The sequence below is a fragment of the Drosophila nasuta genome, chromosome 3, assembly GCF_023558535.2.
Source record: "Drosophila nasuta strain 15112-1781.00 chromosome 3, ASM2355853v1, whole genome shotgun sequence".
In the NCBI taxonomy this organism is placed as follows: Eukaryota; Metazoa; Arthropoda; class Insecta; order Diptera; family Drosophilidae; genus Drosophila; species Drosophila nasuta.
In genome coordinates, this window is record NC_083457.1 from 3,229,377 (window position 1) to 3,256,740 (window position 27,364).

Sequence of the window (27,364 nt, forward strand, 5' to 3'; positions counted from 1 at the left end):
TTTGGCCACCGTCAGAACAACAGCCTCCGTGGCGCAATCGGTTAGCGCGTTCGGCTGTTAACCGAAAGGTTGGTGGTTCGAGTCCACCCGGGGGCGGCAATAACTTTTTTATTAAATTATTTTTATTTATTTAATAAATTAAAATTCCAAATTACGTTCTGAAACTTATCCTCAACCAATTTTTAATTTAATATATATATACTGGCTATCAGTTGAAGTTGCAGTTTGTTTTTATATCTTTCCCAGTTTGCGTGTCTAAATGTCAATTGCCTGACGCTCAACGAGGCCAATGCAGTAGTTTAATGCACCTTAAACGTTCGTAATAACTACACACACAATGCATGCACCATCCGTCTACTTCTACTATTACATTACACCGCATCTCCCGTCTAAAAGGGTTGTGTCTTTGTTTTCAGTGCTGACCACCAGTGCAAATTGAATTCTCAAGAGAATATACATAGCCACACCTCCCCTTTTACACGCCTCCGCACGCATACAATTAGTATTATGTGCCACAAACTATTCTCTCGCTTCGAGATGTGTGTGGCGTAAGCATATTGACCCAGAATCCTTGATAAGGTCGCTTGCGCCGACGTTGACCCAATTTCTGTATTGCTTATGTAAGAATAGCCCCCTGGGGCATCGAGGGAAAGTGACAGCAATATGATTATTATTACACTTGTAGCTACGCCAAGTCAATCGATTTACAAAGTTGATAGAGTAGTTTTGCCCACTCATTCCAAAAATAGATAAAAAGTGTGAATAATTTGGTAAAATTCGGGAGCTTCATAAATTAATATAGGAACGTAAATTAATAATAAAACTTCGAATATATTTATCAACATGTATTTTTTGTTCTATCAAATCAAAACTAAGTTGATCAACGTTTGAATGTTTTTTCGCAATCCTATTTTTTGTAATAATTGTAAAATGAATTGTTGTTTAAATACTATTATTACTTTAATAAGTGCATCATACCCAATTTGACAGTAATTTCCCTAAAAAAACACAACAAATTGGCAGATTAAATTCTATTTAATCAGCACAGAGTCTAAAATAAATTTTATTTTCCAATTCTTTTTTTTAGCCTTTTGCATTTGGCAAAGTTTATTCGCCTTTCTTTGCACTTGCACTCAATTTTGAACGCTAAATAGTAAAGAGGGAGGGGCTAGTACTAGCTGTTGCTATTATTATTGTGATGGTTGATGTTGTTGTTGTGGTTGTCTGTCAGTCTGTCTATCGTATGACTAAACAAATAGTCTCAAACTGACTGACTGCCTGATTGACCGATGGACCGACGCTGTAAACGATGCATTTCCGCTGCGAAAAATTGTTTCAGTTTTATTTTTGAAAAAAAGAAAAAAACAAGGGGAAACAAGAAGAAAAGAGAACATGCAGGAAAAGCGACTGCTGTCATGCAACTCAAAACTCATCTGCATTGCCAATTGGCGCGCCACAAAACAGCTGCAATTTATGTGCATTACAATTAGCGAAAGAGTTTCAGTTTTCCTCTCCTTTTCTTATTTTAATTTTTGTTTACTTGCTTTTTGTTTTTGGCTAGCGTTAACTAGAATTGAGTAGCATAGTTAAGTTGCTATGTTAAGTTACTAAGTGTATTGAAGTTATTTATAAGCATGGAAAATGAGGTCATACAATTTAATACCCATTTACTTACCAATTTTGCATAGTCTCATTAATTATAATATCCAAAATTGTTAGCAGTGTTCTGTTTTGTTTCACTCTGTATAGGCGTTTCTTAATTGTCAATGTTGTCTTTAAAAAAAATCACCAGATCTGTAAATAAACACACGACAATATTCGCTTTATCAATCAATCATTGTGAATACTTTAATATTCTTGTCAAATTGAAATTTAATCATCATATAAATGACGTTTGACACACTGTGCTTCATTGCACTTTGTCTAAAGAGCGGGAGAGCATAAGTTCGATTCGCTTTGTGAAGTGTCGGAGAGCGAAGAAGAGAGCACATTTGATTGGGCTGGCTATGCAATTGGGTCTCAGTCAGATGGCAGACTGGCAACGCCGCGCCGCAGCCAATTGCCCGCCTACACACCCCGCTCACCCGCTTAGCAGACACGTGCATTTCAGCAAATTTTATTGGCATGTGACAAAGAAGAAGAAAACACAACGCAGCAAAAACGTTGAATGAAAATTGTTCAATGTGGTTCTTCAATTTTTGCATTAAAATGCCATTTTTTTGCTTTTATTTGATAAACATTGCACACGTTTTAATACGAAAGCTAGCCATCCAATAAGAACAACAAAAAAACGTACACACTGCACTCCATCCAATCTCACAGTTTCCATAGCTTCCGTTCTCAGATTGAGAGAGAGATAGAGAGAGCGGCAAACACAAAGCTCTCTCAGAGAGCAGAAACGATTGCATGCATGCAAGTGAGTGACGCGTGTGGTGTGGGTGGCGAAGGGAGTGAGCTAACGTCACTCGCAGCAGCAGCATCGCATGAAACACACACCAAAAAAAAAGACAAGAACACGCACATTTGCTGCACTCGTTGATGCTCTCTCTCTCTCTCTCTGTTACTAGTTGGCAGAGAGTGCTCTCCGAGTAAACAAGCTCTACGAAGTGCATGGAATTGTTATGTGGGTGGGAAAGGGAGGGCAAACGTCACTCGTCAGTCGCAGCAACAACAATAACACTTGGCACGACACAATTTTTGTAATTGTTTAGAAATGCATCTAAATTCACATATGTATATACGATGTACAGTATATGTATCTTTAAATATTTGTGTGGAGTCGATTTTAAGTTATAGTTATTTAAAACGTTATCATTCTTATTGTTGTTTTTCTTCGTCTACTCTTCTCGAACTTTTCTAAAGCGAATTTAACGCACACAACAAAAACAATTTATATGCACGCGTGTCGCGTAGGCACACAATTGAGAGGCACACACACAGATGCAGGGCATGCGAGAGCCTTACAATTAAACATACACAAAACACAATATTTTGTTGTAAATTTACGTTTTGAATGTGCTCGTATTTCTAGCACAAATTTTTCTATTTCTTAATATTTTCTGCACTTTTTCAGCCACAGAAACGACGCGCAATGTAATTTTTATTACACGAGAGCCGCACATAAAAACTAAAACTAAAAGGCCGCCGTTGCCGTTAGCCCGTCGCTGCTGCTGCTGCTGTCAAAGCTACTATGGACAGAGAGCAGCTCTTGTTCTCTCACTCGCGCCCTCTCTCTCTCTCTCTCGCTGGTTGTTGGAGCTTGCTCTCAATGGCGCTCTTTCTCTTGTCTTATATTTTTGCTTTTGCTATTACGGGGACCGGGGTCAGGAATGGGGTGTGAAGCGCTTGCAATTGTTATTGCTGTGAGCGCATGCGTGCTTCTCAATTTTTCTACTTTGGCAATGCTTGATTCTGCTTTGCTAAGCTGCGCTCAACTTTCGCGCGTACAACAACAATAAAAAAGACGAAGATGTGCAGTAGCCAAAGCGGCAGCGGGACTTGACTGCACCGTGGTGTGAATAATGCATAAAGTGAGCCTAATAAATGCACTAAATGCATCTCTTAATATTATGCGCATACAAATTTAAACATTATTTTTTACTTTTTATATAAATATTGAATTTAATGCTTGTTCCTAATCTATCCGCCCCACTGTGCACCCACACTATGTAAACTTTGAGGCCAGTGTGCGGAACTTTTCAAAAAACTGGTTTTCAACATGGGCTCATTGTGTGTGCCTGACTTGCTGCTTATTGCCGCTGCTGCTGCTGTTGCTACTTTTGGTTGTACTACTTGTTGTTGTTGGTATTCTTGGTTTCTTTAACGTTGTGGTTTTTAAGCTCTACTTGTTGTTGTTGTGCTTTTGACTTTGTAACACACTTTTTGTGTTGATTTCGCTGCCGAAGCGACGCGACGCTTCGACGTCAACGTCGACGTCGCTGGCTATGTGACTTTTGATTTTAATGCTTTTTTTTCTTTAATGGAATTTATGTTTTCTGCCCGTTTTTGGTTGTCTTCTACTCTCCCTCTCTTACTCAGACTCTCTGAGTGCATTGAGACTGACAATGTGAGACGCACACGTGTTGTTGTTTTCTTCATTTCGTGGGAATTTGGCAATTTATATTGTTTATATCCAAGTGAAAAGGTCAGGTGTTGGATTGCAAGTTATACAAATGTAGCAATGAATAAATCTTGATTAACTTTAACCATCTACATTGTTACATACATACATAGATGTTGTTTTCTTCAAATCTATGAATGTAGGTATGTATAGATGTATGGCTATATGTATGTAGATATTGTTTATTTTAACTGCTTGCTAATTTAACATTTCGATGCGAAGCACATAACCTCACTCTCACACATCCTCAACTAATTTACAATAATCGTGTATTGAACCTAGTTGTCAAGGGGAATCCAATAAAGAACCTCTCACAACAGCTTGGCCCTGTGCAATGAAAAAAGCAGTAAAACCAATAACTATAACCATTACAGTGACCGATGTACAGTGTGAACATTCATTTATTTCAACTTTCTTAAGAGTGATCAGTATTTATATATTTTATTTATTAAAATTTGGTTGAATTTCTTCAACAATTATAACAATAACAAACTTCTACTTTTATAATTTTATTTACTTAATTTTTTATTTCATAATTTGACTGAGTGTTAATAAAGTATTATTTCTGGATGCCAACTATAGATATGTATTCAACTATAGAATTCACATTTATTCATACATAGTATGTGTGAAATGCACTTGGGCTTATATTAGGGAATGAGACTGGGAATGGGAATGAGATTAGATGACGGGCCCCACGCCCCAGTTGAATGGCTCAACACGCAAGCGAATTGCGGCAAACATTTATAAACGGCAGCAGCAACTACAACAACAGCAATAAAAAGCGCAAAGCGCAGCAGTGACGAAAATGTAAAAGCGCCTACAACAACAATAACAATGAAAACAGCCACGAAAACAGCGACGACAACGACAACAGCAAGTTGAATGACATAAAACATCAACTGACCTTCAACTCTGCGACTGAACCTTAGAAAAAATGAATAATTTTACACTCGAAACAAAACACACACAAACACTTGTATGCATGCAAATGTATGCGGTGAGCGGTGAGCGGCGCATGCAACTTACACCATTTTACAATGGATTTCAGCCTTAAACACTGAGACATAGAGAAAGAGCGAAAGAGAGCCAAAGCAATCAAGCATGGCGAAAAATAGTGTTGCAAGCCAACAAAAAACACACATCCGCATAGTTCGCCCCAATGTGCATGTGCAAAAGGCACAGAGAGTCTAGGCTGTGTGAACGAGAGAGATATATAGGGAGAGGGAGCTGAAAGCTTTGCAGTGCATGACGTAAATTACAGCAACGCAAAAGCTAAGTCGTGCTCTTGCACTTGGCTCGCCAGAGAGCCTACAATGTGTGCGCCTGCCTTGGCAGAGGCAGAGGCTGAGAGCGCATACAACCACAAATACAACTACGACTACTACTGCAATTACAACTACAACTACAATAAGCAGCTAGTGAGTAGTTGGAGCGGCCTATTTAACGTTGCATGTTTATTTTCGGCTCAGGCAGCAGAAGCAGCGGCAGCGGTAAAACTGCATTCACTCTCGTTTCAGTTTTTGTTTTAGGGCGTTGTACAAACGTTGCAATGACGGAAGCACTAGGCAGGAGGGGATGGGTTCGAGGGGAGGGGCCGGTATAAACGGCAGCAGCAGCAGCATTTTGCCATGTCAGCGGATGCATCATGTGACGACGAGTGGCAGTTTTAAAGCAATTGCGGGGCGACGAGGAGCGTTGCAAGGGGCACACAAACACAGAACTGAGAGTGTACTATATAGTATGTGTGGCATGTGGAATGTGTCGTGCATGCCATTTACACCTGTGTAAATGACACAGGTAGGTCAAATTTAGCTGGCAATGGTTTTGGTTTGATGCCTTAACAGCTGTTGGTCATGTTAGGATCCGGCATAGGGGATGGGGCCAAAACCACAAAACGTCAAAGAAGTTTGCCAAATAATGTGCATGTAATTAGATCGATAGGAGCTCTCTATACACCGGCCACGTAATAGAACTAGTTCAAAAATAGCTGGTTGAAATTGCGAAGTTATAATTCAGATGAGTTAAGAGGTGTAGAAATTGTAATTGGAAGTATGTGGGAAAAACTAGGTGGTTTAGTATTTGACCTAAGCACATTAAAATTGCAAATTTGATGAACGATTAAAAATGTGACCGATTAAATTAAAAAAAGCCTGAATTACTCTACCGATTATTAATTATTATTCAACTACCTAATTTCTTTCGTTATCCTAAATAAATATAAAATCGACTCTAATTGGTTTAATGTTAAGTGGTTTTTCTTTGACAAATACATTAACTAAAAAAATATATTTCACAATTTTAAAGTATTCTAAACATCGAATTCCTTATAATATTATGTATAAATACTGAAATTTCTTTCAAATATAATCATCTTAGTTTTATAATTAATCGTAATAATAAGATACACAGACTAAAAAATGTTACATTCCTATAGTATCATAAAAAAAACTTATTTATAATAAACTTAATTCAAAACGCCCATTTTAAAGCAAATAGAATCACAACGCTTGAAATAAATACTTGTCGCTTTTATTCTTTAGTTTTAACGCTTTTTTATCTTACACAGCCTCCTTGCCTTATTACTATCAACAAATTCTCCGTTTATTGACATTCTTCGGTTTTGTCCCAGACAATTCTTCATGTTTTATGCATACTGCACTCAATTTGCACCGAACATTGAAATTCCTCCACTTGGCGCACATTTTTGATGAGCAGTCAAAGTGTGAACTCAAACTGACCCCTTCAAAATGTTAGGAGGGGACGTGAGGAGGGGTCTGGTCGAAAAGGGGCCACAAAGTTAACGCCTGTTAAAAGTTCAAAGCTATCAAGTCAAGTGCCGCCAAAATGCACAAGGCAAACGTCGCTGCATTCCCCTCCACCTTCATCTCGTTTCCCGGTGGTACAGCACAAAGTTCCATTGCTGCATCCTTGACCCAAACAATGCGCCAATTTGTGGGCCACTGGGCGCACATGAGCGAATGGAAGAACCTAACGATGCAAAAAGTTAAGTGGAAGCGCAAAGGAAAGAACAAGTACAGCAAGAGCAAACCGGAATGCCCGGAAACCTGCAAAATTTCCGAAGACTCAATGCCCTTACTCAGAGGATTGATATGAAGTGAAAATACGTATTTTCATAAAGTTCAGTTTTTATAAATTTAACCTCAATTTGTCGGCTTTATATGATTTTTTAAAATAATGTATTAATAGAATAATTTCCTTTTCTATGTAACTATGTATTATCCGAAATGAAATAAAAAAGATGTTATTAAAAATAAAATGCTCTTAAGTTCAAAGCTATTTACAAATGATTCCTTGACGTGAAATATACAATATATTTAGAGTGTTTAAAATATTTGAATAACTATATCGAATTTTTAAAATAAAGTGAAGAATTGATAAAATAGTTTTTTTTTCTGTTGCTCTTACAAACAGAAAGCAGTACATCTTTTAAAAGGGTATCTAAAATACTTAGTGCTGGCTGGCTGGGCGTTGACAATGACCAGCAGCACTAGAGCCAGAATGAGAATTGGAATCAGAATCAGAATCGGAAACAGAACCAAAAACACACCCAGCGACAGACACAGAGGCAAATGTGAAATGGAAAGGTCTACCACCTGGCAGCCGCCATGGCGACGATATCTGAGGCAAGGACACGTCTCGGCGCGGCATTAAATGGAAATGGAAATTGAAAAGAAAAAAAAGCTGCCGCAAAAAAATCAATAAATTTCATTTTCAGCAGTTTTTCATTTTACCGAGCATGCTTTCAATCCAAAGGGTAGTATTTGCTTTATATTATTTGCTTTATATTAACATCACTTTACTAAGATGTCTCTTTTTTTTTAGAGAGAATAGAAATTGGTTGAATTTATGGTATTTATTACGACGAGACTTTGAAGCTTTTTCTTACAAATCTTTTTATTATTTTTTTTCTATATAAAAATTAGGAAACACCCTTTAATAATTATATTCTTTTTCATATTTTTCAAAGGCGTGTCTTAGTCAAGCTGAGTAAACAATTTATGAAATACATTGCTTTTAAAATATTAAAAAATATAAAGTTAAAGCATTCCAACTTCTTCTCTTACTCACCCAAAAACTATAGTTGTCTTGTCTTTGTTGATGGCCACTGCAAATAAATAATAAAAGAATGAGTAAATGAGTAAATAGTTTAAAGTATCTTTTATAAGTCAAGCTACTTCGACCGAAAACATGTTTAGTTTTACTTTTATGCAAATATGTTAATGATATCAGCAACTTGCTAAATTCAATGAACTTGCATAAATTAACAAACGGTTAAAAAGTAGCTCCGATGATCGTCATCAAAGAGACAATATAAAAATGCCAAAACAATAAATAATAGGAATGCTTGAGTAACCTAATTGAGAACTTTGCTAAATGTATTTTCCTATTAAATTTAGGGTAGCGAATTAATTTCGATTGAAATCAGTGGGTCCTGTGGCGCAATGGATAACGCGTCTGACTACGGATCAGAAGATTCCAGGTTCGACTCCTGGCAGGATCGAGAATGTTTTTTTTTCTTTCTTTTCATTTTAAATACGCCTAATATATAAAAAAAAAAACAAAAATACCAATTATAATTGTGAAAATTAATTTATTTTAAAGTAATAATGTAATTAATGTTTTGTGTTTCTTGGGAATATATTTCCACCGCCTTCAAGAGCCTCCGTGGCGCAATCGGTTAGCGCGTTCGGCTGTTAACCGAAAGGTTGGTGGTTCGAGTCCACCCGGGGGCGACTCAACTTTTTCTTCGATTTTTGTTTCACCTTAATTTAAAATTCGAATGATCATATCGATCTTTTGTTCCGTAACGGCAAAAGGGTTTTTGTCCAAGTTGCAGTGAACTCGTCAAGGTCATTTTCATAAAAACTTGTTGGCCGGCTCTTTCGACTCAATTGAATCTTACGTGTGGTAGAGCAAGTTTTTTCTCCGGTGTCGAGCAGAAACTGGCTCCAGACATTATCGCTCTCGGACATCAGTTGGGAAAAGGCATTTCTTACCATTACTAAAAAGCGTTTCGTCACGCGTGAAATACATGGGAACTCAAATTAAATGCAGCGACGGAGAATACATAAAGATAGTGTGTGAAAAACATTCAGATAACAAATAAAAATAGATGCAGTGGGATTCAAGAATCTACCCATATCAAAATAAAAGCATACGGAATAATCCTTCCCATACCGGGAATTCCGGGTGAGAGCCGGATATCCTAACCACTAGACAATATGGGATATAGACATATAATTTTTTTATTAATTAATATTTGAAAAATCTTTGTACGATAAAAATAATTAGTTGGGTATCTACTCAAAAATGCATCTATAAATTAAAAAACATATTTTCAATAAAAAGAAGTTTTAGTATTTTAAGACACTGTAATAAAATTTCATCAATTTGATGTGGGTTTCTTATATGGAAGTCTCACTGTTTTACACAAGTTCAGCATTCATTAATATTTTGCAATATTTGCAATTTGTATGTTGAAACCATACAGTTTTTGTTTTTGGTTTTGGTTGTGCGGTGCATTACGGAATTACGTATTCGTATACGTATTTATATTTATATTTCTGTGCGTTGTGTTTTAAGGTTAAGTTCAGTCATTCGCCTCGTTTCGTTTTATTTGCATGACAAACAGAAACGTTTTTAATATTTTTACGTCTCTGCTGAACTGGCTTGGCTCTCTACTTTGTGAGTATGTATTTGTGTGTTTATAGCGTTGTATAGATCAATGTTTTGCATTTTCTAAACGTGCTTATTTCCATTTGCTTTCTGTGCTGATTATTAGCAACGTCACGTCAATAGTTTCTTATTGAGGGTCCATAGACAACCTTTTTGTTTCACCTAACAATGCATCGACGTTGTAACTGCACTCAAGTTTCATATCTTTTTAAAAGCAATAAAAATTCAGAAACCGTAATAAAAATAGAAGAGATCGTAAGGAAAAAAGCATTTCTCGCCCAACGTGGGGCTCGAACCCACGACCCTGAGATTAAGAGTCTCATGCTCTACCGACTGAGCTAGCCGGGCGCTGTGATAACGGGAAAAAAATGGATGTTCTCCTGATGAGAATCTACTACGTATGTGTTTTAAAACGTTATAAGACAGTTCGCAAAAAAAGTTAGGATAAAATTAAATTATTGCCAAGATATTTCTACCACATAATAACTTAAACGGATATAAGAATGAATTGTGAATAGCAATTGCTAATTAATAAATATTGCAAAAATTAATATTAATTTAATAATAAATTTTATTTGCTAATCTTAGATCATTTATTTTCTTATAAGAGAAATTATCTATTTTAATATTTCAATGACGTTAAAATAAAAAAAAAATGCTTTTTACGTACACATTTAAAATACTTTTGTATAGAAATCAGATTTATACCAATAATATTTTTGATATGATTCATGATCATGGTAAAACACATACTAATTATATAGTATCGGAGATGCCATTTACAATTATGTTTATCAAAAATTATCCATAACAATGGCAAAAAATTATTATTGTCGCCCAACGTGGGGCTCGAACCCACGACCCTGAGATTAAGAGTCTCATGCTCTACCGACTGAGCTAGCCGGGCACTGTGGAGCAAGGTAGGAAAAAAAGGAAGCGTCTGTAACCGTATGAGCCTATGATAAAAGTTTGAGAAAAGATCGTTTTAATTTACGATATTTTTACTACAAGTAAGTTTTATTTAACGCAATATTGTAAAGCAATCAAGATTGAACTTGCAAAAACAAGCTGGATGTAGTGCACCTAATACGAAGGAAGTTTCTTACTACTTGATTTACTTAATTTATTATAAATAAAAGATAATAATTTCAGTAATAAGTACTGCCTTCTTTGTTAGTAATAACTTTATATGTCTTTCATAGTAATAGACGTAAGGAATCGACGAAGTTCAAGGAAATCTTTTTCATTGCTTTTCTCCTTCGTATTGCGTATTGCTTTCCGCCTTCGTACAGCTTCGTTTTAGCTAGCCACTAACATTTTCAATTACGTTAAGTTCTGAAGAATATGATGGTCAGATTATGATATTAAATCTGATCCATAGTGCTTATATGTAGCAATTAAAGCCTATTGATATACAAGACTTATTAACAAATCGGCCTTTACTACACTTAAACCAAAACATAGGTCGTTAATAAAGTGTCCAGAACAAAGTTTCGATTGTTACATATGTGTTCACGAACCTATCAAACCCTTTTTCTCATTTAAAATGCCTTAATTTAAAAAAAGGCAATCTCGCCCAACGTGGGGCTCGAACCCACGACCCTGAGATTAAGAGTCTCATGCTCTACCGACTGAGCTAGCCGGGCGTTGTCATAGAACGAAAAAAACAGCATTGCGTATCAAGAAGGATCCAATTTAAGATCATTCTAATATAAAAAAAAAGATAAAAAAAATAATAGATCGCACATTCATATTACAATTCTTTGGCTAAGATACGTGAAATTTCAAAACATCTTTTCACATACTTTTAAAGTTCAATTTGACATGTACAAGTTTAATTAGAGTAAATAATTTCTGACATTAAAAAAGAAAACTGAATTCAATAAAATGTGTTTGTTTCTTAAGCTTCACAAAATATGAATTTAACTTTTGCGTCAATTTAATAATCTTGCCTCATTGTGCACATTGATAGTTATATATTAAAACGAAATGTTGGTTTCTGAAAGATTTTTCAGATTTTTCAAGGTTTTTGAAATAATTATTTAGGAAAGATGATTCAAATTTTATGTCAAAGTTTCGCTGTTTATTTATTAATTTTTTCTTTTCTATATTTATTCGAAATGTGAAATGCAAATATATTCCAATATTTTCAGTACTTTGTTTTTGCTTAATACCAATTTTTGAATTATTGAATGTATCATTCTTTTTTTATTGACGAATTATCAGAAAAGGAATTGATAAGTAAAAAGTTATCTTTCGCCCAACGTGGGGCTCGAACCCACGACCCTGAGATTAAGAGTCTCATGCTCTACCGACTGAGCTAGCCGGGCGTCATGGCCGGCGGGAAAATATAGCTGTCCTCGTGTTTAGGATCGTTGCTAATTTTAAAATCTGACAAGATTGTTAGAACTTATAAGCAATCTTTGTAATCAATGAATGGACAGACCCATCAACTATATTTTTGAAAAATTTCATATTGTTATATATAAACAAGGTGCTCAACAATTTAATGAACATAAATAGATTGACACAATTTACTTAATTGCTCAGATAAATACTTATTTTGTGCATGTACTTTCTATATGGTTAGATTTGTAGCATTATTTTGAAGTTTAACTTTTGTTTTATTGAACTGGTTTATATAATGTGAAAGATGTGTGTACAATTATTTTGTATTTTTTTAAGAATGTATATGGATACAAAAAATACTTTCGAACGAACACTTTATATTGTTTAAAAATCATAGAGTTAAAAATAGAGTTAAACAACTAAATTTTAAGACAGATGAAATGCATAAATAAGTAAACAACATATCTTTTAATAAGAAAATGTAGAAATATTCTTAAAATCAGGAAGTAATGAAATCAATATAATAAATATTATTGCACCTTTAATTTATAAGATTTTAATTTAAGTTACGATCAGCTAACTATAATCCACATACAAAAAAGACTTTCAATAACAATGAATAATTTATTTACTAATATAAAACTCAATTTCACTATCTACTGTTTATGCGCTTAAATAAAAAGTTATTAATATAGTTGTTCGTTAAGAGAAGTTTTACTGTATTATCTATTCTAAAATTACATAGTTAATTACAATAATTGATTATTTTCTAGCCGAATTATCTGCCCGGCTAGCTCAGTCGGTAGAGCATGAGACTCTTAATCTCAGGGTCGTGGGTTCGAGCCCCACGTTGGGCGCAAAATGCTTTTTTGTTTTTGTTCTGCAAATTGAAGACTGGATGTGTTGCTTGTTGTTTATCAAATAACATTTTTGTTTATATTATATTGCGAGCCTACCCTAACTTATTTGGCCTTGTCTGCCACAGACGCTCGAGTTGCCTTTGGCAATGGAAATGTGTCTGACTTGTGCACGTGTGTACATACTTAATGGTATGCTTTGAGGGAGGCGGTGCTCACTGAGTGCCCGACATAGACAATAAACAACAAACAATTTGTCTGCTCACAAATAAGCGTTGTGTCGCGTTTCTCCTACAATCTTAACTTTCAAAATGTCGCTGTGAACGAAAAATATCAAAATGAATGAAGATATATTGAAGTGAGCTATAATAAAAAACTAAATAAACAAACGACGAAAAGTTTTAAAATTGGTTTAGCATTTAAATAAGAATTTTACTTCAACAAATCTTTAATTATACATTTCTGTTCTACATTAAATAATAATATTGCTCAGCTATAATTTTCAACTTTGCTTTTATTTCGAAACAGATATGCCGCATTGTTTTGAACGTAGCGCAATCAAAAGCCGTCTGCCAGGCTGATTATCTGCCTGCTGTCTTCATATCCGTCCTTCTGTCTGAATACTGCCGTCTCTTGTTGTTCCTCCAATAACTCTCTATTTCTCTCCCTCGGTCGTTCTCTCTCACACTCACTCTCCGCCCCAATGTCTGAGTCTGTCTCTGTTTCCATATGCATGTATTTTGTTTTGTTTCCTTTCGCACATTGTTTCGTTTTAATATTTTATAGCAAATTACTTGGATGTCGGGGGCGGTTGTCCCTCTGTCCGACTGCCTGACTGTCTGACTGTCAGAAGCGTCTGCACTGCACCCCTTTCCATTACTTTCGATTCTGCATTGAGGTAGGCGCGTAATTTTATACATCATTTCCATTAGGAAGCAGCAAAATGTTCTACACAATGGGCACCTATCAACATGAAAACAATTACAAAGCCAGTATAAAGGGTAAAATAGAATAGCACAAGTAAGAAGAGAATTGGAGTGGAGAACTGAGGACCACAAGCTGTGTGCCGGTTATAAATAATATCCCATCACATCGAAATGTGTGTACACTGCGTCTAGAACCTCTCGCTGTATAGGGGCATACCGTATTGGACACGAACTGCCACCAAGCCCGGCTAGCTCAGTCGGTAGAGCATGAGACTCTTAATCTCAGGGTCGTGGGTTCGAGCCCCACGTTGGGCGAGAATAAATTTTTTGTTTTGAGAAATGCTTATAATTCTCACTTCTATTTTTACGGCTTTATAAATTCAAAGTCTTCATGACACATATTGAACAACCCCGAGACAACTGGCCCATTAGCTCAGCTGGTTAGAGCGTCGTGCTAATAACGCGAAGGCCGCGGGTTCGATCCCCCCATGGGCCAAGTTAAAGATCTGATTTTTTTTTTACAATAATATATTTTTCGAAAATAATAAATAAATTCATTCTCAAAATTACAAAAAAAATAATAATATATGTGTATATAATTATTGGAAATTATTTTTAATTTTGTTCTTTAAATAAAAAAGATGAATCTGTTGCAGAAGATATGTATAAAACGTATAAAAAGTAACTATGGCCCATGGGGGGATCGAACCCGCGGCCTTCGCGTTATTAGCACGACGCTCTAACCAGCTGAGCTAATGGGCCCTGTTGTAACCAGATGGATTAAAAGCCAATTTAAGAACCTGTACAAAATATATAGGGAGGGATTTCCGACCATATAAAGTATTTCCGTCAGTCCGTCTGTCCGCATGAACACCTACATAGATCTCAAAGACTATTAGAGATAGAGATATAAATATTTTTCGATAGCTCTTGTTATGTTTCCAGGCTGATAAGGTTTGTTTCAAAGTTTTTTGGCATGGCGCACTTCCTTCCCCGCAAATTGACAAAAATCGAACAACAAATTTTTAGTTATACTCGCGAATTTTGGTATATACAATAATATCTATAGTCTTCATTATTTCTGGAAGTTTGATTGCGATCACCTAAAAATGTCAAAGATATTAATGAAATCGTTTACACAATCTGGTATATTTTTCACTTTATGGTATGTTATATTTAAATACATGTACCTAAAAAAGCCTTATATATTTTTTTAAAAGTATGTATGTATATATAATGCATATTAATTTGGTAAATTTCAAAATTAATACCGCAATATTTTGGTTTAATTCAAAATGGGTCGAGCACACTCGACCCAGCTTTCTTACTAGGTTTTCTCATCCAAAAATATCGATATCTTGTTAACTACAAAATTCAAAATGTCTTGGAATCGTCCAGGACTCGACAATAATAAAGAAAGAATCATAAAAAATAAAATCTGGCCCATGGGGGGATCGAACCCGCGGCCTTCGCGTTATTAGCACGACGCTCTAACCAGCTGAGCTAATGGGCCATGTGACGACATTTTGACTTCCAGGTCCTTGGAGAGGAATGGAGAGCGTAATGTCGATAATAGCAATACTATTTAATCACACAACAAAATAATTCTATAAATAAAAATTGAAAAAAAAACTAAAAATAGTATTTATCTATTATTTAAATTACAAATTTTCAATGTTTTGTTGAAATTGGTAAACAAATTTTGAGCAAAAAGGATACTACCTGGCCCATGGGGGGATCGAACCCGCGGCCTTCGCGTTATTAGCACGACGCTCTAACCAGCTGAGCTAATGGGCCTTGATAACCCGTTATTTTAAAAGTCTTATAAAAAATATTTGAAACTGAGATTTATAAAATAGTAAGTTAGTTGTTTAAGATACAATAGAACAAAACAATACAATATATACATAGCATATATGTACTTATAGTACTAGTATTCTTAATACTAAAAAAAATTATTCCAATGGCCCATGGGGGGATCGAACCCGCGGCCTTCGCGTTATTAGCACGACGCTCTAACCAGCTGAGCTAATGGGCCCTTCGGTCGCAAATTTTTTAAAGGCCTATCAGAGCAACAAATATTTTTATTCAACCGAAAGTTAGAAAAAAAAATGAAATAAAAAAATATGTCTTTCACTTACTCTTTCTTTATAAATAATTTTGATTTAACGTTGCAACTATTAGTAAACTAACATCGAATAAGAAAAACTAAGCAAAAAAATCACTTTCTGGCCCATGGGGGGATCGAACCCGCGGCCTTCGCGTTATTAGCACGACGCTCTAACCAGCTGAGCTAATGGGCCTGGCGATCGCCCTCTAAACAGATGCCATGTTGGTCTTTCCGGTAAAAATGTCTGTTGATAAAATAGTCAACTTACCATTATGTTCTATAAATACTTGTTGGCCCGGTTTATCTAAAGGGGTCTGAAGTATTTTATATTGAATTATTGCACGATTGCCCGTCGCAACGTGTTATAAATAATGTTTAAATCGTATAATTAATTGACCGGATCGATTGATTATAATTTGCACAACGCGAACTGCAATGAAAAAGGAATGAAAATTAGTTTCTAATGAACGACAATGATTGGCAGGGCAAAACGATAGCAAGCAGAATGGGAGCGGGAGTGTATGTTGTAGCAAATTGCATCAATGAAACCAAAACGAAAAACTAATGAAGAAATACAAATAACACGAAATACAACAACTGCAAACAAAAAATAACAATAAAAAAAGAATATCGTGTAGACTGAAAAATGTATGCCTCGTACGTAGATAATGCGAGAAATCAAGTGATGTGTGTGTGTCTGGCTATGTGTGTGTGTGTGTGTGTGTGGAAGTAGAAGAACCGACGCAATACATTTTCTGTGGTGTAGGTTAGGGCAAGGCAGTGTCCTCTCGCTCGCTCGCTCGCACTCGCTCATTCGTGCGCACACACACTCAGACAAACAGAGTGCGCGAGGTGGAGCAGAGGAGAGGCACACAGACAGCTGCATGGCCGAGTGCACTAGCAGCGACTGAGGCAGAGACAGAGAGCTTCAATAGGCCGCAGCAACTTGCAATTTTACAAGAATGAGCGTAGAAACGTGCAGAGACAGAGATAGAGTAAAAAAGGGTCGATGGAGGCGTGCTGGCGACTAAGTGCTGAGGATAAAGAAGCGGGTTGCGGGGAACATTGAGGTAGGGACGACCGACAAAACAGACACAGACACAGGCACAGGCAAAGGCTGACTGTCGAGCAGGCATCGCATGGTCCGATGTCAGGGGCATGAAGTTGCAATGAAAATGAAATTGCAAGCGGCGCGCAACGTTGCAAATGTGGTGGGGGAACTGGGGAGGAGGATTGGAGAGGACAGACATAGAGTTAGTATGTATCTGCAGTCGGCTGGTCTCTGTGTGTGTGTGTTTGCGTGTGAGAGTGTGTTATATTTAGTTACTTGTGTCTGGTTCTTATACTGCATGCTATGTAGCAATTTTAGATATGTATCTGCAAGATACATTCGCAGCCTGGCCCAAGCACCAGAACCAGCAAACCAACAACCAACACCATTTTTTCTTTCATTCTTTTCTTTTCTTTACTTGATTTTCTGCGCTATTTTCGCTTTCAACGAAGCTGCAACCTAAAATGGTCGACGCTATTAATGCTCCAGACAAGTTTTCGATTGAGCAGGTTAATGGGGCTATGGGCTATGAATAAAAGAGAATTCCGCCTCAGCATTTATCTACAAAATCGCCATAAACAAGCCTAGAGATTTAAGCGCCTTTGAGATCAAGATTTTGCAAAGTTTATCGACATAGTTACCAACAATCTTACATCTAGAGAAAGACAAAACAAGCAATACATGTGTGTAAAAAAGTTAACTACTCAACAACTATACTAGTTTCCTTTGAAACTTTAAAGTGAACACCAAAGTTATTTGCTCAAACTACATTTCAGTAATTTATTTGTCTCTAAAACAATTGTAAAAGTTGAAATTGCACATGCGTCCTAAGGCAGCTTCTACTTCCATCATCACTTAGCTTATCTATAAAATTGGAAAGCCTTTCTTTTAGCAAACTTGTAATGAATTTAGAAATTTTACTGAAATTTTTACTTCAACTAAATAGTTAATAATTCAATTTATCGCAATAAAAATGTATTTAACTTGCAATTTAAAACAGCTCAAATGTTACAAATTATTCAAGTTTAGTTAGAATAACGGAGGGCACATCTCGTACAAATTTTGCTAATGTCATAATAGATCATTTCAACTATTAAGCAAAATAAATAGTTTTTTTTTGTAAACCTTATATTCCAAATTACCAATTAAATTTTATGACAATTCAATATGTACATTGTAACAATTCAATTTTAAAACCAAAAAATGAGTTTATTTATAAATTTATTTTATGCTTTCTTTCTGCAATGTTTTCTGATTGTATATTCTTAAACAGTATCACCGATCTCTTACTTCTCTACGGCCTTTACATGGTTTCTTTTATATATTCTTGTAACTTTTATATTAATATGGTTTATTCATTTTTATTGATATTTAACGAATTTTTTTTTGTTTTTTAAAATTAGGCAACGTCTACTGAAAACTTTCTAATTGGGTAGCGAAATATATGTTAATGTCCCATAATTTACATTCAATGTCTAAAAGTTATTGTTCGTGATTGACAGAAAATATATTTTATTATTTTACAAATAAATTTGTATTGTTATAGCTCGGTTATGAACATTACAAACAGTCGAGTCGCAATTTTATTTTCTATCGTTGTATATATGAAAATATGTGAGTAAGTAATTCACTTTTGGAAAAGTTCTGTGTGAGAAAGAGTCCAAACAAAGTTCAAGAAGTTTTCATTTAATCTTTATACTCGAAATCCATCGACATGAAAGGTATTCATATGTATTTGTTGCGGATTGAAGTTGAGCCAATATAGTTAGAGAGTTCAACAACAATAACATCTATATAAAAACACTAATATTTATAAATTGATCACAATTTGAAAATAAGTGCAAATTATTTAAGAACCCAATTAATTCAAATCAGGTGAAATTGAACTAGCACTTGGACACCGTCTAATATACTGCTTATCGTTTATTAAATACTTTACGATAATTATATATAATATTTTATCTTAATTATTTATGGTTTTATAGCATTTCAAAATTACTTTACTACATTTACAGATCTTAACAGCAAAGCTGAACGTACTTATGGACACTAAGGCTTTTGCATTCTATATTAGCGGGTATCTCACAGTCGAGCTCACTTTGCTGTGGCTTTCTCACTTATTATTGCTAGCATTAGGGAAGCTGACAAAGTAATCATTCAAACTATGCCAATTTGGATGTTGTGTTGGTAATGTAGGGAATATGTATGTACATATGTATATAGTACTTTGTATGTAGTACATATTTGTCTACATCATTTTGATATGTACACACTGACGCCGACATTTGTGGGCCGGCACGGCACGGCTCGGTACGTTTGTCAAAAGGGAAGTCAACAATTCTACCAGACTATTTTTATGTGCTACGGCGTTTTATTGTACTATGGCAAAGCAGGCAAAACAAGTCGCCAAACGAGTTAGCGGCGGGCTGGAGAAGCAAAAGATGGAGATGCCGACGAAAAAGCGAGATAGACTCAACGGACAGAGAAAGAGAGATGGAGAGAGAGAGAGAGATGGTAATGCTGATGGTGTGAAGGCAAGAGACAAGAGGGCGGACAGAGGCAGCATCAGCAGGTCGCTCGCTTGGCGCTTTTCGCTGCCAGTGTGTATGGAGGCCTACAAACATAAATACACACATACGAACTCAACTCAAATGCACACACACAAGCGCTTCGTACCGAAACAGAGCTAGTGCCAAAGCAACAACAATGTGACAATGTGTCTTATGCCTTGATTACACGTATCGAGTAGAATATAAACGCAGTAAGAATAGACTGTGGTGAGCACATTGGTAAAAGCGAGTAATAGCATAGTAATAACAAAATCAAATGATTTTATTTGTTGTTGAATGCATTATAAATAGTCGAAATTGGCGTAAAATTACGCTTTAAAACTAACGCGAATCTTTCGCCAGCATATTTGCTTTAAAACTCGTTGTTTGACGAACCAAGCACTGTCTCTTGGTACGTGCAATCAAGGCATTATAGTTGTAGGCAGAGGCGAACGCAAGAGAGATCCACACACAGTCGCAGACACACACGTGTAGAAATCAACATATCATATCCTACACATACAAACTAAACAAGTACACACGTATGCGCCTCATACACACGTACGTATATGTAAATGGAGAAACGACAGCTAAACAAACAGCAAAAACAACAACGATGAAAACAACGAACGGCGTCTCTGTTTAGCCCTAGCCCCAATCTTTGAGCTTTTCGCTTTTACGCTTTGCCTTGTGCTGTTTCTCGTTCTTCTTCATGTTGTTCTTGTACATTTCGTTTCATTTCGTTTCGTTTCGTTATGGGGAGCAGAAGCAGACGATGAAAACAAAAAAGTATGTGAAAAAACAGAATAGGCAACTCATACAAAACACATAGAAGCCGAAGAAGAATAAGAGATACATCAGCATCAAGAATTTGAAGGGAGGCGGGAAATAGGGGAGTGTCGGCTACACTTACCAAAACAAACGACAGTTAAAGAACTTAGTTTATTATTTGTACATATTTGCATTAATTCTTATTTAATATACATAATTATTTCTATATGTATTTATGTATTTATTGCACACGCACTCACAATCACTCACGGCAAACACTGGTAGAATATACTCTCTTTTATTATTATTACTTGTTATAAACAATTTGGCGTATGTATGTATTAATTATATATTTTTTTGTTGCTCAGAGATTCTTCTTTCTATTTTGTTGTATGCTTTTGCTTACGTCGCGCGCACGTAAACTTTTCAGCGTCCAATGGCTTGTCGGTCGTGTTTTTGCGTCGTCACTGAACTGCACGCTTTGAGTGCCAAAGAGAGACTAAACAAAATTTTTGTTGTTGACGCCAACCGCCAAGTGGCGCTGTAGCAGACAACATTATGACTTTGCATCGGCGAAGTACGAGAGAGTAAAGCCGTATCAATGCTATGCTATTAATTTAAAACCATAAGACCATAAATTAATTGATAATTTTACATAAATAATACTAATTCTCAGCTCACATTATTTTATAATTCAAGCTTTTATTTATGAATTGTTTGATTTCAATGGTGTTCGATAAACACAGCTGTGTAGCACTGCTTGTTGAACTGCTTGTAGGGCTTCCATGAATTTTTTTCTAGTTCTGAACTGCTTGAATCGTATATTTCGTATCAGCCATGAGGTGAACCATCGGTCCTGTGGCGCAATGGATAACGCGTCTGACTACGGATCAGAAGATTCCAGGTTCGACTCCTGGCAGGATCGAATTTTTTTACCTTCCAAAAGAATTAAATTAATTTACAAGATCGACTCAATTCTACTGCGTTAATTTTTCATTGTTATTAAAATTTTTTATTTCAAATATGGTTTTAATTAAATGATCATTGAAGCAGACTGTCTGCCAAAGTATGTTTTTGAAGCGGCGGAGATTACCGGTCCTGTGGCGCAATGGATAACGCGTCTGACTACGGATCAGAAGATTCCAGGTTCGACTCCTGGCAGGATCGAAAGATTAATTTTTTGTACTAATTTAATTTCGTTGATTAAGTATTTTTTAAATCTACTTGCAATTTTTAATTTAATGCGTTGCGACTGAATAATAAATAAATTTAAACGATTATTGATTTTAAAATTAGATTGTATTTTTGATGGTGTCTTTTCTAACTATATACAAGCCTCCCATATGGTCTAGTGGCTAGGATATCTGGCTTTCACCCAGAAGGCCCGGGTTCGATTCCCGGTATGGGAAACCAAATTTTTTTTCTATTTTGTTTATTTTATATTTTTATTTGTTAGAAGCATTAAATTTATATTAAATTTACAGCTAATTTGGACTTTCTGCTTTATAAATTGTAGCACTACCCTGCTTGTAAATACGTAAATTATTTATTGGATATATGTTTACATATGTACTTTTTACTTTGAGTCCCTCAATGAATGGAGTAAACTTTTTGCATATTCTTCGATTACAAGTTTTTGCTATTATGTAAATTACAGTGGGGAAAATAGCATTCTGAACACACACGCACAAAACTACTTGCAGTCCTTCAAATGGAATCAGCATTCGGATGTCACCTTAAATGTCCTTGGCGTGCAATTGCATACGCAGCTGACGCGAACTGATTTGGTAGTCGCCCTTAGCTGCAATCTCTTAACGTTTCTGCTGTTTAGCATAAAGCGACAGCTACACATAATCCACACATACAACTCCACATGACGCCACTTTATTTGCTCTTAGCCACCGCAGCTCAACTTTGCCATTGAGCCACAGGCTAAAGTGCCCCCCTACTGGCCACTCCCTGTGCAAGTGCATCACGTGTAATCCGACAAGCTCAATTGGAAAAACACGTCTTGCAGGATATTTGCAATTTTTTTATGAACTGTCTGTTTTAATAGTTGACAAAGTTTTTTTTTTCTTATTAAAAATGAATATATTTAATTCGCATATTAAATGCACAATAAAAAAAATTTCGATCCTGCCAGGAGTCGAACCTGGAATCTTCTGATCCGTAGTCAGACGCGTTATCCATTGCGCCACAGGACCGGTTGGACATAAATTGTCAAATGCTTGTTTTCTGACACAACCGGTTTGGTAACAAGTTATTGATTTTTAATGCTAAGTATAATAGAATACTATTTCTGTCATTGTTTGGCTTATTTATATCAATTTAAATCAAACGACCAAATCATGTAGTAAATTAATTCTTGAAAGCAATGTATATGTAATTGTAGAAATATTGTAAACTTCATTATAAAAAACAATTTAATTTTGTGATTCAAGTGTATACTCTTATGACTAAAATAGTTAGATTTTAAATTTTTTATTGCTGATTAGGCTAGTTTTACGCAATTTAGTATAGATGTATGTCTGTATATTGTTTTATTTATTTATATATGTACATATATTCTCTTATAAACCTTTGCGAAAGGCTTGTGAAAAAATACAAAATACTAAAAATAAGATGATGGAAATAAATGTCGTGTTTGACAGGCGGCAGAGCTTTAATGAAATTAAAAATAACTGGCGGTTTAGTCAAATATTACCATTTTATAAGGTTTTTTGAATTCATTTCTTCATCTGTTCGAATCAAATTGCCTTATTTTTTTTATTATTATCATAGAATCTAAGAATTACACAGAATCAAAATTTACTTTAATTATAGTATACTTAATCGTCCTTACGCCAAGGCAAGCAACATTTTTGATATATATTTCCTTCACTTTGAAAGCGTACAAATGTGTTCTTCGGTACCATATAATCGAGAGTCGACATTTTTACATATGGGTAAATGTCGCGACCACCTTTACAGTTAAAAAAAAAACATAAACTAAAACAATTTTAAAAATAAGTGAAGGATTAAAGCTATGGATTAGCACTATTTTTAGAGCTAAGATTGATTTTAGAAACTGGTTCTGTTTTTTGGTTTTGCGTACGAATTTGTTTGCAATTATCAGAACAGAAAACAAAACAGAAAGAAAATTCCAAAACCATTCTTAGCTCTAATTAAAGTACTAATCTAGAGTTATAACCTTTTCCTATTTTTAAAATTGTTTCAGGTTATGTTTTTTTGTTGACTGTTCGTCAGAGAATTACCCATTAAAAACACCATGAGAATATTAAAAATAATTCTTGCGTGATTGGCGTGATGACTTAATAAAGTTTTTCATAATATGTTCAATAAGTTCTGTTTTATATTTAAAGTTTTCATAACAATTTTATTTACGATGTCTAATCTACTTAAAAAAAAGTTGAGTATTGAGAAAACAATGAAGATAAACAAAATAATTGTACAATTTTTTTAGTTTGCTATGACACCATTGTTCAACTAACCTTTGGGTAAAAATTATTTTATATGGCAAATATTTTTACGATATACTATATACTATATACTATTCAAAATTAAGAGGATTTATTTTTAATTTAATCAAAATTCGAATTTAAAGTTGAGAATTTTGTGCGCTCTTCACAAGACTGCTACAACTCAGTTTGCATAATCTAAAAAGTCTAAATCTTGTCCATTCTATGTAGTATAAATATACATATGCAATTAATTATTATATATTTGGCATTTAGACGATACGAAAAAATAAAAAATTATTTTCGATCCTGCCAGGAGTCGAACCTGGAATCTTCTGATCCGTAGTCAGACGCGTTATCCATTGCGCCACAGGACCATGCGGCTAACAGCGTCGCAAGCACATTAATTGCTTGATACTGATTCTTAATGCCGCAACTGTATTATCGACTTTAGCAAGCAGTGTCAAAATATGACAAGCAAATTGTTCATAACTGCTTTACGGATTGGCGTTTTAACAATGTTTTTTATACCAACAACTTTTATAAACTAGCCATACACGTTATAAACTTACTATTTATTTATTCAATATTGTATATATTGTAGCTATATTACGTGCCTATGTGCGTAAACAAAATGTATGTGGTATGTTTTAGTTCGGTTATTTTCCACTCAGTAACCACATCCCATATTGTCTAGTGGTTAGGATATCCGGCTCTCACCCGGAAGGCCCGGGTTCAATTCCCGGTATGGGAAATTTGTCGAATGAAGCGAGAGGTTTCTTTTTTTATATTTTTGTCAAATAATTACGTTATCAATTCTGTCTACGTTTCATTTTGTTTATTGAAAATGTTTAAATGTGTGTGTGGCACGCCATTTGTTTACATTTGTATGGAGACGCGTTTCGATTGTTAGAAGTCATTCAGTCTAGCATTTCTACTGGCAAACCAAACGCTGATTGTGTTTTGGCAAGTCATTCAATATAGGCAAAAAGCAAAATCTGGTTATTTGCCTAGTCTCAATGAGCAGTGCAACTTTTTGCTTATCATGTGCGGCTGCCCTGACCGAAAGACCCAACTTGTGGGGATTAAAAGCGCTCGTTCTAGCGATACCACCCAGAGTCGATCACTACAGTTGCGACGGTGAACATGTCTACTGAGATTTTATTGTTGATCGCCACATTGGCGATCGTCTTCTACATATGGCAGAAGCGTACTTACAACTATTGGCAACGCTTGGGAGTCAAGAGCATTACAGCGTCGCCAATTTTTGGTAATACGCGTAAATTTCTAACTGCCAAAGTGGCGTTCTTCGACCAAATTAATGTTCTACATAATACGCCCGGTTTCGAAAAGGAGCCTCTGATAGGCGTTTATTTAATGCATCGTCCTGCTTTGATTATCAAGGATCTGGAGCTCATTAAGACGGTGATGATCAAGAAGTTCAATTACTTTACCAATCGTGCGCTCCAAACTGATCCTCATCGCGATCCCCTTGGCTACAACAATCTGTTCTTTGTGCGCAATCCTGAATGGAAAGATCTGCGCACCAAGATCTCACCAGTTTTTACCAGTGGCAAAATCAAGCAAATGTATCCACTGATGGTGGAGGTAAATTGTGGATTATAGTGTTATATACCAAAAATCCTTATTATTTACCTAAATTGCAGATAGGCCATGATTTGGAAACTTACTTGGCAAAGCTGCCTGAGAACTCGACTCTGGCCATTAAAAATGTCTGCGCTCGTTTTACAACTGACTTAATTGCCACAATTGCGTTTGGAGTCAAAGCGAATTCGCTGAGTGACCTGAAGAGCGAATTCTTTTCGTACAACAAGGCGATCTTCGATGTCAACTGGAGTCGAGGCTTTGACTTTGCAATCATCTTTATGCTCCCAGCGTTGGCTACGTTGGCACGTGTCAAAGTCTTCTCGAAGAAAACCTCCGATTTCATACGTCGCAGCTTGAGTTATGTTCTGGAAGAGCGAGAGAGAACTGGTTTGTTGCGTCGCGATCTCGTCGACACTCTGCTGGCCATGAAACGTGAGGCTGTGAATCAGGCTGATAACAAGGCCAATCAGCTGGATTATTTGGTTGCCCAGGCAGCCATCTTCCAGACAGCTGGCTTCGAGACGAGCTCATCCACGATGACAATGGCGCTGTTTGAGTTGTCACACAACGCTGCGATCCAGGATCGTTTGCGTTCGGAGATCAACGAATACTTTGGCGATGGCAATCACATTGATTACGAGCGCATCCAGGAGATGCCTTACCTCACTCAGGTGGTGAACGAAACCCTCCGCAAGTATCCCATTGTTGGCTATGCGGAACGTGAATGCGCTCAACCCAGCAGCGGTGAACGCTTCACCTTGGCGCCTTACTACGATGTCGAGTTGCCAACTGGGACTCCAGTCTATATTTCTACCATTGCCATACAACGTGACGAACGCGTAAGTTTAATTATTGTGCTCAAAATATATTCTTATTTATAATTATTTAATATTTTGCAGTACTGGCCAGAACCTGACAAGTTCGATCCGGAACGTTTTGCTCCGGATAATCGTCACAATCTGAACCAGGATGCTTACATGCCCTTTGGCATTGGTCCTCGCAATTGCATTGGCATGCGTTTGGGTCTGTTGCAAACCAAGTTGGGTCTGGTCCATTTGTTGCGCAATCATCGTGTTCTCGCCTGTGAAAAGACCAAAAAAACTATCGAATTTGCGCCCATGGCTGCTGTGCTCATTCCCAAAGATGAAGTGTTTCTAAAACTGGAAAGAGTCTAGAGAGTGCTCGAAATCTTGTTGAGATTGCCTTAGGGTGAAAGCTACTATTATTTTGTATCAAAAACAAAAATACTTAAAAGCTACTTAAAATAGAACATTGCAAAAAGAAAGCTAAAACTATTTACTGAACATTTTAGTAGAACATTTGAGAAGGAATTAGTTAGTTATTCATTTTTTTATCATTTCATTATTATTAAAAATCATCATATATAAAAATTAGTGCTTTTGAAAATCTCTTTTTCACAATTAAAAAGTTGCTTAAAATGGAAGATTGAAAACAGAAAGCTTTAAATGATTTATATTGAATACGAAAATGTTGTAGGTTGATTTACTTAGAAAAATTATTATTTAAAATGATTATATTAAAAATAGATACTTTTTAAAAACATTTCAAAGACCTTTTTCATATCCAAAAAGTTACTTAAAATAGAATAATGCCAACAAAAAGTTGAAACTTATTACTGAATATTAAATGCGTAATAATCTTCCTTAAATTTTCAAAAAGTTAACTAAACTAAAACATTTCAAAGCTTCAAATATTTACTGGATATTAATTACGAAATAACACACTTAAGGTTAATACACTTAAAGTTAATTAGAAAGCATTCTTAGAAAGGATTTCAATGAGTATGAAATTGAAATCATGATAAGCTGAGTGGCCATAAAGAGTACTTATCCCTGATGAGATTT

General features: G+C 35.7%; 2 protein-coding genes and 21 non-coding genes across 24 annotated transcripts in view; 11 read left to right on the plus strand and 12 right to left on the minus strand.

The window, feature by feature from the left end:
* The window catches only part of LOC132789949 (ecdysone receptor), a 118,487-nt gene extending 97,607 nt beyond the window's left edge, over positions 1-20,880 (minus strand). Inside the window, exons 1-4 of one of the 2 annotated variants that reach the window (XM_060798303.1) lie at positions 20,576-20,880; positions 16,331-16,492; positions 8,213-8,249; positions 1,676-1,794 (exon numbers count right to left, since the gene is read on the minus strand). The gene's annotated coding sequence lies outside the window, so the exon portion shown is untranslated. Of the gene's footprint in view, positions 1-1,675; positions 1,795-3,006; positions 3,113-8,212; positions 8,250-16,330; positions 16,493-20,575 lie in introns of those variants that run through there. The other variant, XM_060798304.1, reaches the window with a different exon arrangement.
* On the plus strand, positions 23-96 carry Trnan-guu (transfer RNA asparagine (anticodon GUU)). The gene has a single exon. It is a non-coding gene; the product is annotated as a tRNA-Asn (tRNA).
* Trnar-acg (transfer RNA arginine (anticodon ACG)) lies at positions 8,573-8,645 on the plus strand. Its single transcript has one exon. It is a non-coding gene; the product is annotated as a tRNA-Arg (tRNA).
* Trnan-guu (transfer RNA asparagine (anticodon GUU)) lies at positions 8,804-8,877 on the plus strand. The gene has a single exon. It is a non-coding gene; the product is annotated as a tRNA-Asn (tRNA).
* On the minus strand, positions 10,096-10,168 carry Trnak-cuu (transfer RNA lysine (anticodon CUU)). Its single transcript has one exon. It is a non-coding gene; the product is annotated as a tRNA-Lys (tRNA).
* On the minus strand, positions 10,655-10,727 carry Trnak-cuu (transfer RNA lysine (anticodon CUU)). Its single transcript has one exon. It is a non-coding gene; the product is annotated as a tRNA-Lys (tRNA).
* Positions 11,394-11,466, minus strand: Trnak-cuu (transfer RNA lysine (anticodon CUU)). The gene has a single exon. It is a non-coding gene; the product is annotated as a tRNA-Lys (tRNA).
* Positions 12,078-12,150, minus strand: Trnak-cuu (transfer RNA lysine (anticodon CUU)). Its single transcript has one exon. It is a non-coding gene; the product is annotated as a tRNA-Lys (tRNA).
* On the plus strand, positions 12,954-13,026 carry Trnak-cuu (transfer RNA lysine (anticodon CUU)). The gene has a single exon. It is a non-coding gene; the product is annotated as a tRNA-Lys (tRNA).
* Trnak-cuu (transfer RNA lysine (anticodon CUU)) lies at positions 14,195-14,267 on the plus strand. The gene has a single exon. It is a non-coding gene; the product is annotated as a tRNA-Lys (tRNA).
* On the plus strand, positions 14,375-14,448 carry Trnai-aau (transfer RNA isoleucine (anticodon AAU)). Its single transcript has one exon. It is a non-coding gene; the product is annotated as a tRNA-Ile (tRNA).
* Trnai-aau (transfer RNA isoleucine (anticodon AAU)) lies at positions 14,641-14,714 on the minus strand. The gene has a single exon. It is a non-coding gene; the product is annotated as a tRNA-Ile (tRNA).
* Positions 15,392-15,465, minus strand: Trnai-aau (transfer RNA isoleucine (anticodon AAU)). The gene has a single exon. It is a non-coding gene; the product is annotated as a tRNA-Ile (tRNA).
* Positions 15,676-15,749, minus strand: Trnai-aau (transfer RNA isoleucine (anticodon AAU)). The gene has a single exon. It is a non-coding gene; the product is annotated as a tRNA-Ile (tRNA).
* On the minus strand, positions 15,917-15,990 carry Trnai-aau (transfer RNA isoleucine (anticodon AAU)). The gene has a single exon. It is a non-coding gene; the product is annotated as a tRNA-Ile (tRNA).
* Trnai-aau (transfer RNA isoleucine (anticodon AAU)) lies at positions 16,182-16,255 on the minus strand. Its single transcript has one exon. It is a non-coding gene; the product is annotated as a tRNA-Ile (tRNA).
* A 405-nt stretch (positions 20,881-21,285) lies between the features above and the next one.
* On the plus strand, positions 21,286-21,358 carry Trnar-acg (transfer RNA arginine (anticodon ACG)). Its single transcript has one exon. It is a non-coding gene; the product is annotated as a tRNA-Arg (tRNA).
* Positions 21,359-21,527: 169 nt separating this feature from the next.
* Positions 21,528-21,600, plus strand: Trnar-acg (transfer RNA arginine (anticodon ACG)). The gene has a single exon. It is a non-coding gene; the product is annotated as a tRNA-Arg (tRNA).
* A 170-nt stretch (positions 21,601-21,770) lies between these two features.
* Positions 21,771-21,842, plus strand: Trnae-uuc (transfer RNA glutamic acid (anticodon UUC)). Its single transcript has one exon. It is a non-coding gene; the product is annotated as a tRNA-Glu (tRNA).
* A 722-nt stretch (positions 21,843-22,564) lies between these two features.
* Positions 22,565-22,637, minus strand: Trnar-acg (transfer RNA arginine (anticodon ACG)). Its single transcript has one exon. It is a non-coding gene; the product is annotated as a tRNA-Arg (tRNA).
* Positions 22,638-24,195: 1,558 nt separating this feature from the next.
* Trnar-acg (transfer RNA arginine (anticodon ACG)) lies at positions 24,196-24,268 on the minus strand. Its single transcript has one exon. It is a non-coding gene; the product is annotated as a tRNA-Arg (tRNA).
* A 305-nt stretch (positions 24,269-24,573) lies between these two features.
* On the plus strand, positions 24,574-24,645 carry Trnae-cuc (transfer RNA glutamic acid (anticodon CUC)). The gene has a single exon. It is a non-coding gene; the product is annotated as a tRNA-Glu (tRNA).
* Positions 24,646-24,997: 352 nt separating this feature from the next.
* On the plus strand, positions 24,998-26,905 carry LOC132792112 (probable cytochrome P450 6w1). Its single transcript, XM_060801347.1, has 3 exons — positions 24,998-25,499; positions 25,559-26,338; positions 26,399-26,905. Exons 1-3 carry the CDS (start codon positions 25,038-25,040, stop codon positions 26,672-26,674), a joined length of 1,518 nt encoding a protein of 505 aa, XP_060657330.1. The 5' UTR covers positions 24,998-25,037; the 3' UTR covers positions 26,675-26,905.
* The last annotated feature ends 459 nt before the right edge of the window (positions 26,906-27,364 follow it).